The sequence below is a fragment of the Rhinolophus sinicus genome, linkage group LG03 (assembly GCF_036562045.2).
Source record: "Rhinolophus sinicus isolate RSC01 linkage group LG03, ASM3656204v1, whole genome shotgun sequence".
Taxonomy (NCBI): domain Eukaryota; kingdom Metazoa; phylum Chordata; class Mammalia; order Chiroptera; family Rhinolophidae; genus Rhinolophus; species Rhinolophus sinicus.
The window spans coordinates 52612322-52630282 of NC_133753.1; the positions used below are offsets into that span (position 1 = coordinate 52612322).

General features: G+C 34.4%; 1 protein-coding gene across 12 annotated transcripts in view; it reads left to right on the plus strand.

Annotated features, from left to right (window-relative positions):
• ZNF280D (zinc finger protein 280D) overlaps positions 1–17961 on the plus strand; it is a 104946-nt gene that overhangs the window by 54196 nt on the left and 32789 nt on the right. For all 12 annotated transcript variants that reach the window (XM_074327704.1, XM_074327699.1, XM_074327703.1 and 9 more), the window contains 4 exons: positions 4570–4704; positions 6556–6863; positions 7336–7476; positions 13884–13946. In XM_074327704.1, the coding sequence (XP_074183805.1) occupies positions 4570–4704; positions 6556–6863; positions 7336–7476; positions 13884–13946 (647 nt within the window). The remainder of the gene's footprint in view (positions 1–4569; positions 4705–6555; positions 6864–7335; positions 7477–13883; positions 13947–17961) is intronic.

Here is a 17961-nt window from a genome sequence, read left to right on the forward strand (position 1 = left end):
TTTTTTCTTTTTTTTTTTTTTTTTTTGGTGTGGAATATCTAGAATATAGGTAGCCAGTAGTAAAGAGGGGAAAATCTATTAATAAAAGGATCATCAGGCACCCTTCAGGTCTTTACGATTTGCGTAATTATTTACAAAAGGCTAGAAAACCTTAGCTGAGCAGGATTATGAACTTGTAATTGAGATGACACATTATTAGTGTGATACTAGACAATAAGAATTGTTGACTCTGTGGTTCATTTTATTATCTCTGAAGATTTCGGTTGTAACTTTTCTTTAAGAGGTTTTATTATTAAGTCTCCAGTGATTTGTTTTAGAGCTAACAACACAGTTTGTATGACTTTTAAGATAGTGAAAGTGATTTCAGATGTATTAAATATGCTCATTAGATCTTTAATAAAAAGCAAGCAGTTAAAGATATACAATCACTTATAGCAACAGTAGGTGCTTTGTATGTATTTTGGTTAAGCCTCACAGTCATCCTAGGTACATGACGTCGGACAATTAAGTTCGTGAACTAATCCTAGAAAAAGTGCTACATACCTCATTGCTGAATATGACTATGGTCACCTTCAAAATACTCCCCTTGGGAAGCTATGCACTGATGCCAGCGCCTAGTTCACCCTTCAAAGCAATTTTGGAACTTTTTTCTGGAATGGCCATCAGAGGTGTCGTCATATTACTTTTGATGTCCTGAATGTTATCAAAATATTTTCCTTTCAATATTTCTTTTATCTTTGGGTAAAGACAGAAGTCATTGGGGGCCAGATCAGGTGAGTAGGGAGGGTGTTCCAATACAGTTATTTGTTTACTGGCTAAAAACTCCCTCACAGACAGTGCTGTGTGAGCTTGTGATGCAAGAGCCATGAATTGTTGGTGAAAAGTTCAGGTCATTTAACTTTTTCATGCAGCCTTTTCAGCACTTCCAAATAGTAAACTTGGTTAACTGTCCAGTTGGTACAAATTCATAATGAATAATCCCTCTGCTATCACAAAAAGGTTAGCAACACTGTTGCAATAAGTTCATGGACTTAATTGTCAGACCTCTATTATTATTTCTAACTTATAGATAAGGAAACAAAGTTTTAGAGAAAGTAACTTGCCCATTGTTACATTACCTAATAAAACGCAGAGTTAAGATTTCACTTCAGAGCCCAACCTTTATATTACTCTACCATCGAGTCAGATTTCATATTGGTATTAGGTCTAAGGGCAGAAATTATATATAGTCAGAATTACCCTTTAATCCCTCAAGTCTCTCCAACAATGTAGTATTTTTGCCAAAAAGTTCGATTATGTCTCTGCCCTTCGAATAGATCACTGTTTCTTTTGTTGAACATCATATTATTAAAAATGTACTGTATCTTTATCACCCTTAGCACATCGAAATGCATATACACACAGGAGAGATGTTCAAGACTTTTGTCCAACTAAGGAAATAGTAGATTAACGTAGTCTGTCTCGGGGCTCTGGACAAATGTTCATTGAATGGAATGGCAGATATTTTGAATTAGTTAAATTGTACCTGCTATTCATATATACTTTCTCTATCAGTCTCTTGCTTTCTGCCTCACTATCCATTTTTTTTCAGTTTTTGTTTTAGTTTATTGGAGTGACAGTGGTCAACAAAATTACATAGGTTTCAAGTGTATAATTCTATAATACATCATCTATATATTGCTTTACGTGTTCACCACCCAGAGTGAGTACTATCCATTTGTTTAACATATTTATTGGTTGCCTTACTATGTGCGAAGGGCTGTTTTAGGTATTATATAGCAGTGAACAAAACAAAATTCGTACCGTCTGGATTTTGTATTATTGTGGAGGGAGGTAATAAGTGTATGTGTGCTTATATTTGAGTGTATATGCATGCTAGCTGGTGACAGGTACTCTGAAAGGAAATGTGGAGGACAGGGAGTGCCAAGGATTGGGGAGGGTTGGGGGTGGAGGCGTGGTTGCTGTTCTGTATATAAAGTGGTCAAAAAAGGGTCTCTTTGAAGGAAATAAAGGAGTAAGCCATGTGGAAATCTGGGAGAGGTATTGTTAACATTATATAGGCAGTGAAGTTAAGTGTATCCCTGGGGCACTCAAAGATCGGCAAAGAGGCCAGTTGTGGCTAGAACAGGGTAAACTAGTAAGAGGAATAGTAGGAGATAAGGTTGTAGCGATAAAATGTGGGCCAGTTTATGTAGAGCCTTGTAAACCAGAATCAGGACTTTGGAAAGCCATTAGAGCATTTTAAGCATGTGAAAGATCTGTCATGTCTTAAGGTTATTGGCAGCTATGGGAAGAACAGACCATGGGGAGGAAAGAAGATGACAGGCAGAAGATAGGAGGTTGTTATAGAAGCCCAGGTGAGTGGCTTGGGCCAGTATGGTAGCAGTGGTTGGAGGTAATGAAAAGTGGAAAGATTATGAAAGTTTTTGAAGGTGAGGCGGACAGGTTTTGTTAATGGGTTGGATATGGGATATGAGAGAGAGCAACCAAGTTTTTGTCTTAAGCACCTGCAAGAAAGGAGTTTTTTATATGCTGTTATATGGGGAAGACTGGGGCAAGAACACATTTACAGGGACAGGGATGTGGGGGGAAATCCAGAATTCAATTTTGTCCATATTGATTTGAGATGTATATTAGACATCAGGTAGTGATGTCTGGTAAACAGTTGGATACATGGTATTTAAAGCCATGAAACTGGATGAGGTAACCAAAGGAGTGATTATAGATACAAAAAAGATTTCTGGGAACTGGATTCTGGAGGACTTTCTTTCTATCATGTTGTCTTGGTATCTGTTTCTTGGCCAGGTTTTCTCTTTTTTTTTTTCTGTTCCTTAAGCCAAGTATAAGTGAATTTGTTTAAGTTGCCTGTACCTATGATATAATACAATGCACCACATTTCTAAAATAGTCTTCAGATGTGGCTGGAATAGTAATACTAGCTCATGTATTTTTATATTACTTTGAACTTTGTAAAAAATTTATGAAATGCCTGCTGTGTGCCAGTAATGTGTGCCAGTATATTACCTTACTTGAATTTTATAAATGATTGATTGTATTTAAATGGAAATGATGGTGTATCTGGCAGATTGCAGCTTTAGAGAAAACATTCTTTTGTATTTATATATTGTTTAATTTCTATATATGTATGCACATACATACAATTTTATGTTCATATATATAATTTTTTTTTTTTTTGTCTTTTTAAGATTTTTTATTGGGGAAGGGGAACAGGACTTTATTGGGGAACAGTGTGCACTTTCAGGACTTTTCTCCAAGTCAAGTTGTTGTCCTTTCAGTCTTAGCTGTGGAGGGTTCTGTTCAGCTTCAAGTTGTTCTTTCAGTCTTAGTTGTGGAGGGCGCAGCTCAGCTCCAGGTCCAGTTGCTGTTGCTAGTTGCAGGGGGCACAGCCCACCATCCCCTGCGGGAGTCGAACCGGCAACCTTGTGGTTGAGAGGACATGCTCAACCAACTGAGCCATCCGGGAGCTCAGCGGCAGCTCAGCTCAAGGTGCCATGTTCAATTTTAGTTGCAGGGGCGCTGCCCACCATCCCTTGCGGGAGTCGAGGAATTGAACTGGCAACGTTGTGGTTGAGAGCCCACTGGGCCATGTGGGAATCGAACCGGCAGCCTTCAGAGTTAGGAGCATGGAGCTCTAACCACCTGAGCCACCGGGCCGGCCCCATATATATAATTTTTAAGTTAATGAGAACATATAGGTAAAGATTGTAGTCGATACTATGTAGTAAAAAAAAATACAGGCTTAGGAGTCTGGTAATGTCACTAGCTATGGAGAAATAGCTTAGGTTTTTCTTGGGTACTGCTTCGCATCTATAGAATAATGACAGGATTGGGTTTGAGGAGCAATTCAGTCAAGGTGTCTCAACCAGTGAGTAGTTTGGGAATAGTTGTTCTGGTTTATCCCTCCATGTTCAGACTGTTTAATATAGCAGCCACTAACCATGTGTGGCTATTTAAAATTAAATTAATTAAAAATTCAGTTCCTCAGTTGTACTTGGCATATTTCAGGTGCTCAATAACCATGTGACTAGTGGTATTGAACAGTGCAGCTCTAGAACATTTCCATCATTGCAGAAAGTTTTATTATATAGCACAGCTTTACATAACCATTTCTTTAACATCGTTCTTTGAAATGTCTGGTTAAATATATGAATTTCTTTTACCAACTTGTTAACCAACATGCAAGAGCAAAAATTAAAAAGAATTTACTTTTTTCTAGGATAAAAACATAGTATTGCTCATTTTCATAATATCTTGTGTCTAAATACTTTATAATTAAAGGAGCTTTCATACCACTATTGAGCGAACTTTCATTAGAACTTAATTGATACAACTTTCATGTTCAATTTCTGTATAATAACAGACATTTTTGAAACCCAAATACTAATGCAAACAGTGTTTTTAAAAAATGAAATAATACCTTGCCAATATTTATGATGAAAGATACAAAATACTATTTAAAAAATTATTTTGGTGTCATTAAAATCAGAGCAGTTTCAGGACACAGGATTTGTGATTGTAGAAATTATTTTTCCTTTTTTCTGTTTTCAGAAAAAAGGAATACATCGTTGTACAAAATGCAGACTGCAGTTTTTGACATGCAAAGAGAAAATGGATCACAAGACTCAGCATCATCGAACATTTATAAAACCTAAACAACTAGAAGGATTGCCTCCTGGAACAAAAGTGAGTTCAAATACGTTGTATTTTAATATTTTGTATGATAATAGAAATTAACTCCTGTCTGGTTTTATCTATTGAATACAATACTTTAAAAAATGGGTAATGATTTTTATTGACTCTAATTTTAGATTTTATCATTCTTATGTTTAGAAAAAACCTTCTAACCATTGTTTTTCTGTCAGTGCTGTGTGCTCTGCTAGAATGGTATTCCTTTGTAAAAAGCTCAACTGGATTAACTGTTCCCTAGATCACTGGGTTGTGTCAATATTATATAGCCTTTTTTTGAGCTATTCCAGTTGGCAGTGTATGTATCGGTTTTATCTACTAAACTATTTGAGATCAGGAATCATGTTTTATTTATCTTTGCGTCCTCAGCATCTGGTACAGTGCCTTGAATGCCATGAGTTCTTAGATACTTATTGAAGTTGTTATTACTAAGTCTACTTTCAGAGAAGCAAGCTGTGCTGCTGGATAGGATTATGTTTTAAGTGAGCAAACACATGTCTGACTGCATACTGATGATTGTAATTTACTTTTCCCTTTTTGCCTTATATACCTCTGTTTTTTCTGACTTCTTTATATACAGTCAGCTCTTGAATATTTGCTCCAGTGGAGGGAAACAGAGGCATGGATAATCCAAAGTGAAATAATTCCCAAAACATTTATATTTGGCTTTGGGTTCTTACCTTTGAATGTGGGTATGTCTGTTATTTGAATTAACTGAAACAGTATAAAGCCATGCTCTGAAGACCTAGAGCAAGAGAAGCTATCCAGCATCCTTCCCTGCAGTCCATTCATTCCATGCTGGGACTAGACATGCAAAACACTAATGTAAGCAGCAGTGCAGTCCTCTCCCATATTTTCCCTTATTCATGATAATAGCAATAATAATATTAATAATAACGATACTAAATGTTTTATAGCACCTTAGGATTAGGCTTTCAGTATGCTTTTTCATAGTTTCTGTTATTTAATTCATACAGCAATCCGGTGAAGTAGACAAGGCAGGTATTTCCATTTCCGCATATTATAGATAAAGAAGTTTAAGAGGATAAGTTACTTATTCAAGGCCACATGGCTAGGAAGGAGTAGTATGAGATTTAACTTCAAGTCTTTTGATTCCTAGTTCAGTGCTTTTGTGTGATACCAAAGCACATGTTTTCATAGGACTTCCTCATAGGCTGTTCCTAATATGTATGGGGGGAGAATAGTCAAATGATTAATGAGAATGTTAGTAGGCTATTGTGTTTTCCATTGTCAACCAACTAATATAATTTCTGAATCCTAAATCATAAGCTTTATATTAGTTCTCTTTAAGGAAATTCTAAATATTATTAAACTCTCCATAAAGTATATTGAATTGATGTAACCCCTCCCATAACCTTTGTAAACATAAATTCTGCCCAATGAGGCCCTGTAAAGAGGAGATCACTTTTACTGTGGGTAATGCAGAATAAAGGGTAACGCAGGCCTCTCTAGAGGTATTTTTCAGGCTTTGAGATTTAAATTTTGACCTCTATGTATGTGAATTTTTGTAGTTATATTAGAGCATAAAAATAGCTATGTATGGAATGTGCTCTTTTAATATTCATGCAATTTGCATTAACTCCTAATTATCCATTAATAACTGTTAACATATAACTGATAATCAACACAAAAATGTAATACTAAAAGTAAATGAATATCAAAATTGATTTCATTTAAACATTTAAAATAAATGGAAGACTTATCCAGTTATAGTTTATATTTGCTCTTTTCAAAATAGTTGATTATTTAACTTTGGTTATATGGTGATATTTTAATACTGATTCAAGGAATAATTTTCTAACGTAAATATTATCTTCATTTTTGTAGGTTACTATTCGAGCTTCAGTTGGACCTCTCCAATCAGGGTCTTCAACTACATCTTCAATTAGTGCAAACACGTCTACCCTTCAGCTCTCACCTCCAAGGACAAAAAATACAACTGCTAAAAATCCCACAAAATCTAACACAAGTAAACCTAATACAGCTAAATTCAGTACAAGTAAACCTAATGCAAGTAAGCCTAATGGAAGTAAATCTAAATTCAAATCAAAAATCTCTAATATGCAAAAAAAACAAAGCACTTTGGCTGGTAGCAATAGAAAAAGTAAAGTCAATACAGCATTGAGGAACTTAAGGTAATCTTTTATTCCTGATAGACAATACTAATTTAACCTTAAATATAAAAGTAAAATCTTTAATATAAATGTACCCTATATTACAGAACTCACTCATACATTTTTATCCTATCACTTATGGCATAAAGGCCAAACAAATAATAAAAAGGCATTTTTTTCCCAACTGTTGAGCAGTAGTTAATTACTATGTTTTTTCTGTAATATTCATCCATTATACTGGTATCATATGTTGTGCTTATATCTTGTGATGCTTGAATTGGTTAATTTAATCCCTTTTATTCCACTGGCAAACATTAACTGATATTAGATTGTTTATACTTATTCTAGCTATTGTTCCATAGCAGACTTTCAGATTATGTCTGTGTTTAAATGTTAATTTAAACAATTTTGCTTTAATCAAAAAAATTAGTAAAGTTCTTTATTATTTTTGTTTTAAAATATATTTTTATCAGTTTCTTTTTATCTCCATAAGGTATCGTCGGGGAGTTCACAAGTGCATTGAGTGTTGTTCCGAAATAAAAGATTTTGCAAACCATTTTCCTACGTATGTCCACTGTAGTTTTTGCAGATACAACACTAGCTGTAGCAAATCCTATGTAAATCATATGATGAGGTAAGATGAGTTAAACATATATAATTATCAATTAAACTATAATTCAGCAAGTTTGGTTTTTGAAAACAGTTATATATTAGAAGCCAATTTTTCTCTTCAAGAAACTAAAAACATCAAGCAGTAGAGATCTTCTAGGATGATGCCTGGTACTATTTTCCAGTATGGTAACTCAAAATTACTGTAACTAAAACTGGAAGAACATTTAGACTAATGAAATTAGGATAGGTCTCTTAGGGAAATAGATTTTCTTTGGGAACATTTTTTCCTATGGGATTTTCAAAAATCGTTATTTTCAAAGATAAAACTTTAAATGTTTTAAATACATTTTCCAAATACATGTAATTTCGTGAGTGTTATTCTCTTCAAAGCAATCACTATGAGAGACTCCCAAGATTTTTCAGTGATGCTAAGATCTTTATTGGATCTGTTTCTCTCTCTCTCTCTCTCTCTCTCTCTCTCATCTGTCTGTCCATCCATCCATCAAACCATCTATTCTTTCCTGGCATTCAGTCAGTGAAATGAAAGACTATTCTAGTCATGATGCGATTGTTGGAATTCTTTTTCATTAATTAATTCAACTTAGATTCTGTTTGAGTATCTATTATTTACTCTGTGCTGAGAACCTTCACAATTATTGTGTCTCATCTACATTATTTGTGTCTCATTAGTAGGGAAATCCTTCAGGGTAGAATTTTATTTTTTAAAAATAGACAAAAATTGTTCAGATATAAACCAGTTAGGGTGATTATTCAAAGTCAGATTATGTTATTTTTTTTAAGTTAGAATTAAAGTATAACTAATAAAAGTGATTTTCTTACAGATCATAACATGACCTGTGTTACTTTCTGGTCATTATCAACTATTCCTTTCAAGGATTCTCCCACCCATTTTGATGACTTCATTCAGCACCTCTCTCACAGTCCCCCTCGCCGCCCCCACACACACCCCACCCACCTTGATGTGATTAGCCTGATCTCATGGTACCTTGACTTCTTTAGTGCCAGCATTTCACATCAACTTTCAAGTTATTGTATCCTTTCTTAACCACATAGCGTTTCAATCTGATCATACACACTGTTTATTTCTCTTGAATTCCTGTTTATCCTGTCACTTTCAGGGCTTTGACTCCTTTTTCCAAAGTCCAGCAGCATCCGTCTAACTTTATAGTCAACCTTACCCTCAGGGCCATCCGTTTTGATGGCTGCTTTTACACCTTTTGACATGCTCACCTGGCACAAAGGCCAGGGTGAGACTTGAACATCTTCTGAACTTTATGCTCAGTTCTGAGTACCAAACGGCACTTGATTCAATCAACACTAGATCTGACTTCATGGTCTTCAACTTTGATTGGGTCCTGTCTTTTTTAAGTACTTCCTTATTTTTATGTCAATGTCTGTTTAAACATTTTTCAGTATGCTAAAGATTTTATTTTAGTCTGTTAGTTGTTAACCTGGCCTACTAATTATTCAGTTGGAGGTCATCCTTTTAATCAATCTTTTCAACATCAATTATTTTCCTGTTACCTTTATCCGGACATTGATCTCAGAAATCAGAGATGTTCCACTTCTCCAAAGTTAACCTTGTCCCTTATCTCTTCCAGTTCTTCCACAACCTTATTCAGTTAACTTGCTACTTCATCTCTTCTCTCAACCAGGGACCTTTTGCTTACAGACGTTTTCAGGTGTTTTTTTAAAATGAAGGAGATTTATTCCTACTGCCTACTTTCCTTATATCTTGTTTTTCTCTTACTGTTTTGTATTTGTAAAAAGTTAATAGCTTGTTTGTGATTTATTTCTTTACCCTTAAATTTAAGTGTCATTCCCACCTACCCACTAACCCTGCCCCTTTAAAGATTATTTGCCATGTACTTACTACTACATTTTTTCACTTTTTTAAATTCTTAGAACATGACTTCAGAGTTTTTGACGTTGTCACTCACTTTTGAAACTCTTCTCAGCTTATGTTAATCGGTTACTACCATTTTTCTTTTCTTTTTGGCTACTCTTCTATTTCATTGCTTTTTGTTCCTTCAACAAGTCGTGCCTCTTTACATTTCCTTTCTTGGTAATTTAATCACTGTCACTTTTACCTTTCAACTTTAAATCTTCCCATTTCAATCCTCTGAGTTCCAACTCTGTATTTCTAATTATTTTATAGATATTTTTACCTTTGACTCTCTGGCATCTAATAAGAACATAAATAAGCCAAACATCATAATCTGCAGCATTCACACAACTACCACCTAAATACTCTTTCAGGGCATCATATGTGACTGTGGAACACCCGCTGGAAACACCTCACTGTCCCAAGTTTCTTGGCTCATGAACGTCTCTGAATCTGCCAGTGTGCATCATAGCTTCCTGAGATTCCGCCTTCTGCATTCTGCCACACTGCCTTCCCTCTCCTCTAAAGCAGGCCTCAGGCATCCTTTCTCTCTGCACTCCTGTGTGGAATGTCTCTTATTCTGTGACAAATATGTGACTAACCAAAATGGGGCTTTAATTCTGCCCTTAACTTACAAGGGATCATGTTGGAAAATATTTTGTTTTCTTAAACCAGGGATCATCCCACCCTTCCTTCTACAATTTATCGTAGACTTCCCACCTGTCCTTGTCCTGTAGCACTTCCAAATCCATTCTATTCCAAAATATTTCTAGTTAGCTTCACTCTCTCTATACCCTTTTCCCAGTTCCCAGCGAGCCTCAACCCTGCATTTTATCATCATCACACATGTAAGCTTTTACTCGTTGTTAGAGCTTCTTATGGAGCAAAAAGCTTCCATTGCCACTCTTAGGATTTGGTAGGTCCCCTTTTCCTTTCGCTCGATTTCACCAGTACCCTTGCCTCACTCAGCTGCCTTTGGTATCTCCCATTGAATGGCCCACCAATACCTCTCCTCAGTTTGGATTCTTGATATAGGCTTGAGTTCTATATATACAGAAGTTGCATTTTCTCCAGATGAGTACCTTTAATGCCCATCTCATATTGCCTTTGTACTCACAATTGGTCTTTTTCCCTCTGGTCTGTCTGCCCAATCCATTCGATAATGAGTCCCACCCCCATAAATTAACTACTCTTCTCCAGAGTAAAGTTTCTTCCTATACTCATTTTTAACAGTGGTTTTTCCTTATTCTTTGTGAGTCCCTGGAATGCCCTGCCCTTTCTTTCCGTTTACCTTTTTCTTTGAAGCGTCTGATCACCACCACCACTCACAGGGATCATTCCTTACTTTGAGTTCTGTACCATTCATCTGTTATGCTTTTTATTATATTTGTTTGTGTCTCTAGCAATCTCCTTGAGAAGACGGGGTTCTTTGTATTCATGTCACCTACCACATTGTAAACACAGTGATAGTCATTATTTATTGTAATTATAAAAGGCTTTAAATAAAATCTCAAAAGAGGATATTCCAAAATCTTAATGCAGTTGGAGCGTATTTGGAATAAGACTCTTTCAAAGAAGAGCATCATTAAACATGTAATTTTAAAGTGATTTTTTTAAAAAAAGCATTATTTGGGATTGGTTGTTTTATTGCACCTTATTTGCTTATAGCATAGGTAGCAATATAAGTCATCTAAAAAAATCCAAATGAATTGCTGTGTAATACTGATATTATTCCTCAACATGACATATAAGAAGGCTCTTTTTCTGCATGTAGTACAATTAACAGTCATAAATATTTTAATATCCATTTTTCTAGTAGAGTTTGCTATTTGCTAAGAAGTATGGCAAGCTGGTGGTGAAAAATCAGACAAATCTCTGTTTGAATTCAAGCTTCATCATTTATTTGTTACCTTTGTGACTTTGGGCAGGTTACTTAACCTGACCCTCAGTTCCCTTTTTTTGAAAAGAAACTTACTGTGATTTTTAAAGAAAATGTACTTACAGTGCTTCATAACATGATTTGCACTTATGAAGTATTCAAGTAATCATTATTTCTAAGTTGTCAATATTAGGTATTGTGGAAAAGTCCTTTAATTTTCACAATTTAGTGGGAGAGATGTATTGACCTAATTTAGTGTGATAAACAAGTGACTATGAGCACAGAGGAGGTAAGAACAAATTCTTTCAAGAAGAAATAGGAAGGTGTTGTATTAATGACATTTCACTTAGGTTTTGAAGGATGATTTAAAAACTTTCAGGAAAAAAAGCTGGTATAACAATTCATTCCTGTACAATGGATAAGACAGTGAAGACTTGTTACAAGATATGCTTGAGTTTATTATATATTTTATATAGATTTATTGGCATTAAATAATAACCATTGGAAGAACAGCTGGATTATTGTGATAGCATCATAGCTGGTCTCCTGTCTGCAGTCCCCACCCACCCTCATTTTTTCCAATCCTTCCTTCCTTCTGTTGTTAGAGTAGGCCTACCTGGCCAGGTCAGTTTTTTGGCCTAAAATCTTTTGCCTTCTTAATGTTAATAGGATGAAGTTCAACCTTTCTGAAGAACATAAGACCTTTAAATATCTAATTCCTAACTACTTTTTCATCTCCTTCAACTCTTATTTTCTTGAAAATTCTTCTCTATCTTACTCTTTGCTTTGCCTGGAGCAAGGCAGTGGGGACCTTCTTAACTGAAATGAACTAACTGGTAGATGGCCGCTATTCCTACTACCTGAAACCACAAAACTTTTTATGTGTCACTATTGATGTATTCATTCGTTTAACAAATATTTATTAGGCATTTATTCTGTGCCAGCTGCTGTTTGACTCCCTCCCCCGCCTGCCCCCTACTGTGAACTTCAGGGCAATTTGCCTTCTTTCCTATTGTATCATTAACCTCTATTCTAGTGTCTTAAATAGTAGTCATACCATCAATACTGATGGGTGTTTAGGAAACTGTTTCTTTTGCATTTCTTTGGAAGTAAAGTTGTTACTTATACTGAATCAAGATTATTTAGAAAGTTTAGTGGTTACCAGAGGGTAAGGGGCGTGGGGTGGGGGGAGATGAGGGTAAGGGGGATCAAATATATGGTGATGAAAGGAGAACTGACTCTGGGTGGTGAACACACAATGGGATTTATAGATGATGTAATACAGAATTGTACACCTGAAATCTATGTAACTTTACTAACAATTGTCACCCCAATAAATTTAAAAAATAAATAAAAAAAAAGATTATTTAGAAAATACAGTCAAAGGGATTATTATTGTGTATAAATTGAGGTACAATATATACACAATAAAATTCACCTATTAGAGAATAGTTTAATGAGTTTTGATAATTATGCCATCCTTTTACAAGGTAGTGAGATTTTAAAACATACTTTAGGTTTTCACTGTATCGTAATAAAAGTCTTAACCATTTTTTCTCTTAGATTTATTTCTATATTGTTATTAACTTTATATAGATCTAATTGACTATTAGAAATCTTCTGAGGATATTTTCTGGGGGTTATAGCTAGTCAAGAGTATTTTTCTCATATATACGTGCTGTGCGGGTGAGAGTTACCTTGTATCTGAGGGTGACCGTGTGACCATTAACCTGGTTTGTTGGCTAATTTGGATCTATCAGTGCTAGGTAGGGCTACTGCTTCTCAAACTTCAGTTTGCACAAGCATTCCTGAAAAATGCTAGTCTCTGCTGCCAGCGATTAATGCAGTAGTTTGTGGGGGACAGAAGACTTGACATTTCTAAGTGAGCTCCCTGGTGATGCTGATCTTTAGTCTATGACTCGACTTTTAGTAATAATCTTTTAAACTAATCCTGTCTTTCTAGTACAGGGAAGCTTTCCTTACCAAATTTAAAATGGTATATGAAAGCTATTATTAGTCATAAAGTTTGGTTAGTGGTTTTCTGTTCTGTGCTTAGAGGAAGCATTGCTTTAGCTCATGAGAGTTCTGCTTTGATTTTTTTAAAATAATTACAAAGAACTCTCTAAATGTTTGATTTTAATTACGAAGAACTCTAAATGTTTGATTTTATAAATGGTGAAGAGTGGCATTTAGCTTGAATACTATTTACTTCCAGGATCATTTGGATTCTAGCCCCTTTCCCCAACACAAGCATGTTGAAATTGGAAAATGGTTTAAAAATGATTATTGATAACAACTCATGTTATAGCAAAAATGTTATTAGCAAAAATTTAGAATTGTTTTCAACTCTTAACAGATGAAAAAATTAATTTGTACTTTTTAAAAAGCTTGAATATTTCCTTTTTTTGTGTAATGACGAGGGTCCTGATCATATAAGAATTTGCTTAGGGAAGTTTGTCATTAGAAAATAAATAGGCGAAATACAATATAAGATAAAATGTTGAATTATACAGGGATGACAAACATTATTTATATCATGACCTTTTACTCAAAACTAGAAATTTTAAGTATAGGTGTGACAATAGCTATAAATTAATATGACTACTATAGAATAAAATTAATAAAATCTGTTTTGTCTCTCCAGCTTTCACAGTAACCGTCCAAGTAAAAGGTTTTGTATTTTTAAGAAGCATTCTGAAGCGCTCAGGTAACTAGTTGATTTTTAAAAATTCTTTTGTATTGAAAAATTAAATGACTTAAATTTTTTGTATACGTCTTTATTGAGATATAGCTCATATACCATGCAATTTATGCATTTAAATTATACAATTAATCGTTTTTAATATATTCACAGAGTTGTGCAGTCATCAACCACAGTTAATTTTAGTATATTTTCATCACTCCAAAAAGAAACTCTGTACCCATTATGGTCATACCCATTTCTTTCCAACTTTCCCCATCCCTAAGTAACCACTAATCTTCTGTCTGTCTGTCTGTCTGTCTGTATAGATTTGCCTATTCTGGAAATTTCGTATAAATGGAATGATACTTGGCTTCTTCTATTTAGCACGTTTTCAAGGTTCATCTGTGTTGTAGCTGTACTTCATTTTTTATTGCTGAGTAATATTCTGTTGTATGGATATACCATAGTTTGTTTATGCATTTAGGTTATTTCAACTTTGAAGACATAAATGCTGCTATGAACATTTATGTACAGTTTTTGTCTGGACATATCTTTCATTTCTCTTTAGTATATATCTAGGATTGGAATTGCTAGGTTATATGGTAACTGTTGAACTTTTGAAGATCTGCCAAACTGTTTTACAAAGTGCTTCCACTATTTTACATTCCCACCAGCAGTATATGAGGGTTTCAGTTTCTTCACATCTTTGCCTGCATTTGTTATTATCTACATTTATTGTTATCATACCCACCCTAGTGGGTGTGAAATGGTGTCTCATTGTGGTTTATTGTGACTTTTAAATCTAATGTTGGGACGTCCAATTGGGAAATCTAAATGTTTGCTACTAGGTATTACAGAGTTCCAGTCATTATATCCTTAGACTAAAGGTATGATTATCGTATATTCTCTCGCTAAATTTGTTTCAGTAGTGACAAGTGGTATCAAGGTAAAATCTTCATGCATTTGCGTTGTAAAAAGAGAACAAAAATTTCAACTTGTATCCTCTCCCCTGTCCATCACCCCAGCACTCCCCGTCTCCTTCTTTTGCTTCACTTTTTTCTAGATCTATCTATCTTCATCTGATCTACTGTATATTTTACTTTTTTTAATTTTCTGTGTTCTTTACTAGAATGTGTGTTTAGATTTTTGTCTTTGCCAGACATCGATCAGTGCTTTGCACATAGTGGGCATTCAGTAAATATTTGTTGAATAAATTAAAGTATAAGTAGAAAATTACTTATGTGGACAGTAAGTCCTATCTATGATTTTGGACCAGTAGCTCACAGGGACAAAAAAAAAAGATATAGTTTAAAAAGTATTTTAGTACTAATTTTAAAACATTTACTGAATTCAAGAAAATCGACTAAGCTAAATTAGATGTTGCCTTTACTGAAAATTTTCATAAGAAGAAAAAGTTTTATTGCATTCAAAAGATAAGATTTTAGTTTGATTTTTTACCTCACTGTTGTCAAGCTTAGTTGTGTGTTTGGTTTTTGAGTGAACTCTGTTATTTTGAGGCTCTGGAATTGTTTTTGTCAATTTGAATAGGTATCAAATTGAAAATTGGTCAATTTCTGTGAATGGAATATAGCATACTTATAATTGTATATAACAGTAATTTTTATAATTACTCTTTTATTGGAGTGGAATATTCATTCTTTAGCTATTTATTATGCATCTATCATGTACATAATGTAGCAGGTACTGTAAAAAAAGTGATGAAGAAGTCTTGGAACCGACCTTCAGGGAATGTAGTTTATTGGTTGGGAGATATGGGTGAACATAAGTCATTACAATAATGTAAGGAAGACTTCATTAAGTACAGTGAGGGTTATTTATTTCAAAGGGGTGAGGGATTACTTTACTTGAAATGATCTGGATAGGTGTTAGGTATACTTTGCTTTAAAAGATGAGTATTGTTTATGCTGATAGAAGAGGCACAGAGGCATTCAAGTGGGAATAGCATGAATAAAGGGGCAGAAATGAAAAAGTAGAAGGCATACAGACAGAATAGCTAGTAGTAGAATGGAGCATGAAGTTCATATAATAATAAGATTGAAGTCTGGGGCAGTAGTTTTGAGCTTATTGCCAAAACTATTGTGAAAGTGTTGAAAATAAAGCGAAGAAGTTTGGACTTAATTTGGAGGGCACTGGAGAACCTTTCATGTTTTATATACAATCAAATGATACTGAAGGAAGGTTGAATTGAAGATACCCTTCTTCTCACCTTCAATAGTTTCAACAGTAGGGTGAGTTATAGTTGTATGAACCCTATAGATTAGTACTATTGTGATAGTTTTGAATGAATCCTATAGATTAAGACTATTGTGATAGTTTTAAATGATTTAGTAAGGACCTGAGTTAAAATGCTGAGGTGGTACTACATTGTCTTTAAGAATATGGGCTCTGGAATAAAAGACTTCAGTTTTAAACCTGGTCCTGACTTTATCAGCACTTTGTCCTTGGTAGATTACTAAGTTAACTGTCCTCTATAAAAAGGTGAAAAATTATAGCACCTGCTTTTTTTGGGTTGTTACAAGATTTAGATGAGCTATGTTTAAATTCATTAGCCTGGCACAGAATAAGTACTCAATAAATTGTTAGTATTATAAAATTCTTGAAGATATAAATATAACTATAGTTTGAGCTTTATTGTTAGAGGAAATGATATCCTCTAAGAAAGACAAAAGGAGTTGATTTGGAGAGAAAATGCATGATTTTAGTTTTGTGAAAGTCAGTTTTGATATGCCAGTGTAACATCTAGATGTAAATACACAGCAGATTGTTAGACTAGAGCAGGGGTGTCCAAACTGTGGCCCGCGGGCCAACTGCGGCCCGCAGTCCATTTTTTATTGGCCTGCAGCAAATTCCAAAAATATATTTAGTTTACTTAAATAAACCAGGTGAGACAATACGTACTTCATGTCGAGTGAGTGGCCCGGCTGTTTGTGTATTTTACCGCATATGGCCCTTGGTGAAAAACGTTGAAAAAAGTTTGGACACCCCTGGACTAGAGCTTCAGGGTAGAAGTCAGTCTATGGTATGTTCTTTGCTTGTATGTTGGTAAAACTCTTAAATTTTTAAAGCATGTACTGAATTTCAAAAGTGGATATATGTTTTGTTAAATTGACAACAGTGACAGTGTTACATGATCTTTTTTTTTTTTTTAACTAAGCAAAAATAATTTATGAGCAGGAATCTAAAGAATCTCATGGACTCCTAAGTGGAGGAGGTACAGCCAAAACTAATAAGGGAAACAGAAAGACATCAGTTACTGACAAGGCTTCTCTCTAGTCTAACCTGCTGAGGCAGAATGATCTTATCTTTATTATTTTTCTCTTGACTTATGTTCCATTCTCCTCTCTCTGTGCAGACCAGCTCTCTCTATTGATGACCCAAACATAGTATTTTCAGCCTTTTACATTTTTCCAGATCAAGAAATTTTATTGTAAATCCCAATTACAAATCCCTGTTTAGAGAAGGCTTGAATTAGGCATTCCAACCTGGTCCAATTAACTATACCCAGTAGAATAGGCATTTAGCTACTATTTGCCAGTGAGACTACTTTTAGTGTCTGTGAAGGCGGTTTCTTAATAGAAAAGACTATAGTTATAGTTAGTCATTAAAGTTAAGTTTTTAAATCTTAACTTTCCTTAAGCTTTTAAGTTTAACTTAAAAATATTTCATTTAGAAATCAAGTACGTTTTAATCATTTTCCAGAGGGCCTTTAATTAATGTTTGATAAAATTTAAGTTGAGCAGACTAAAAGTTTTAAACAGTCCCATTTAGAATTCAAGTTCCTTTAAACAACTTAACATTTATACATTTAATTTATTTTCTTTTCTTTTAAACAGCACTTCAGATGCTTAACCCAACAAGTTCCCGAGTTCTTAACTCTTATAAATATAATAAATTAAACATATAATGGCTTTCTAAATTCTCTGAAACATTTACATAACTTTTGCAGGCTTAATAATATTTTTAAATACCTTTCAACTAAAATTCAAAAGTTTAAATACATTTTTAGTTAGAATCTTAA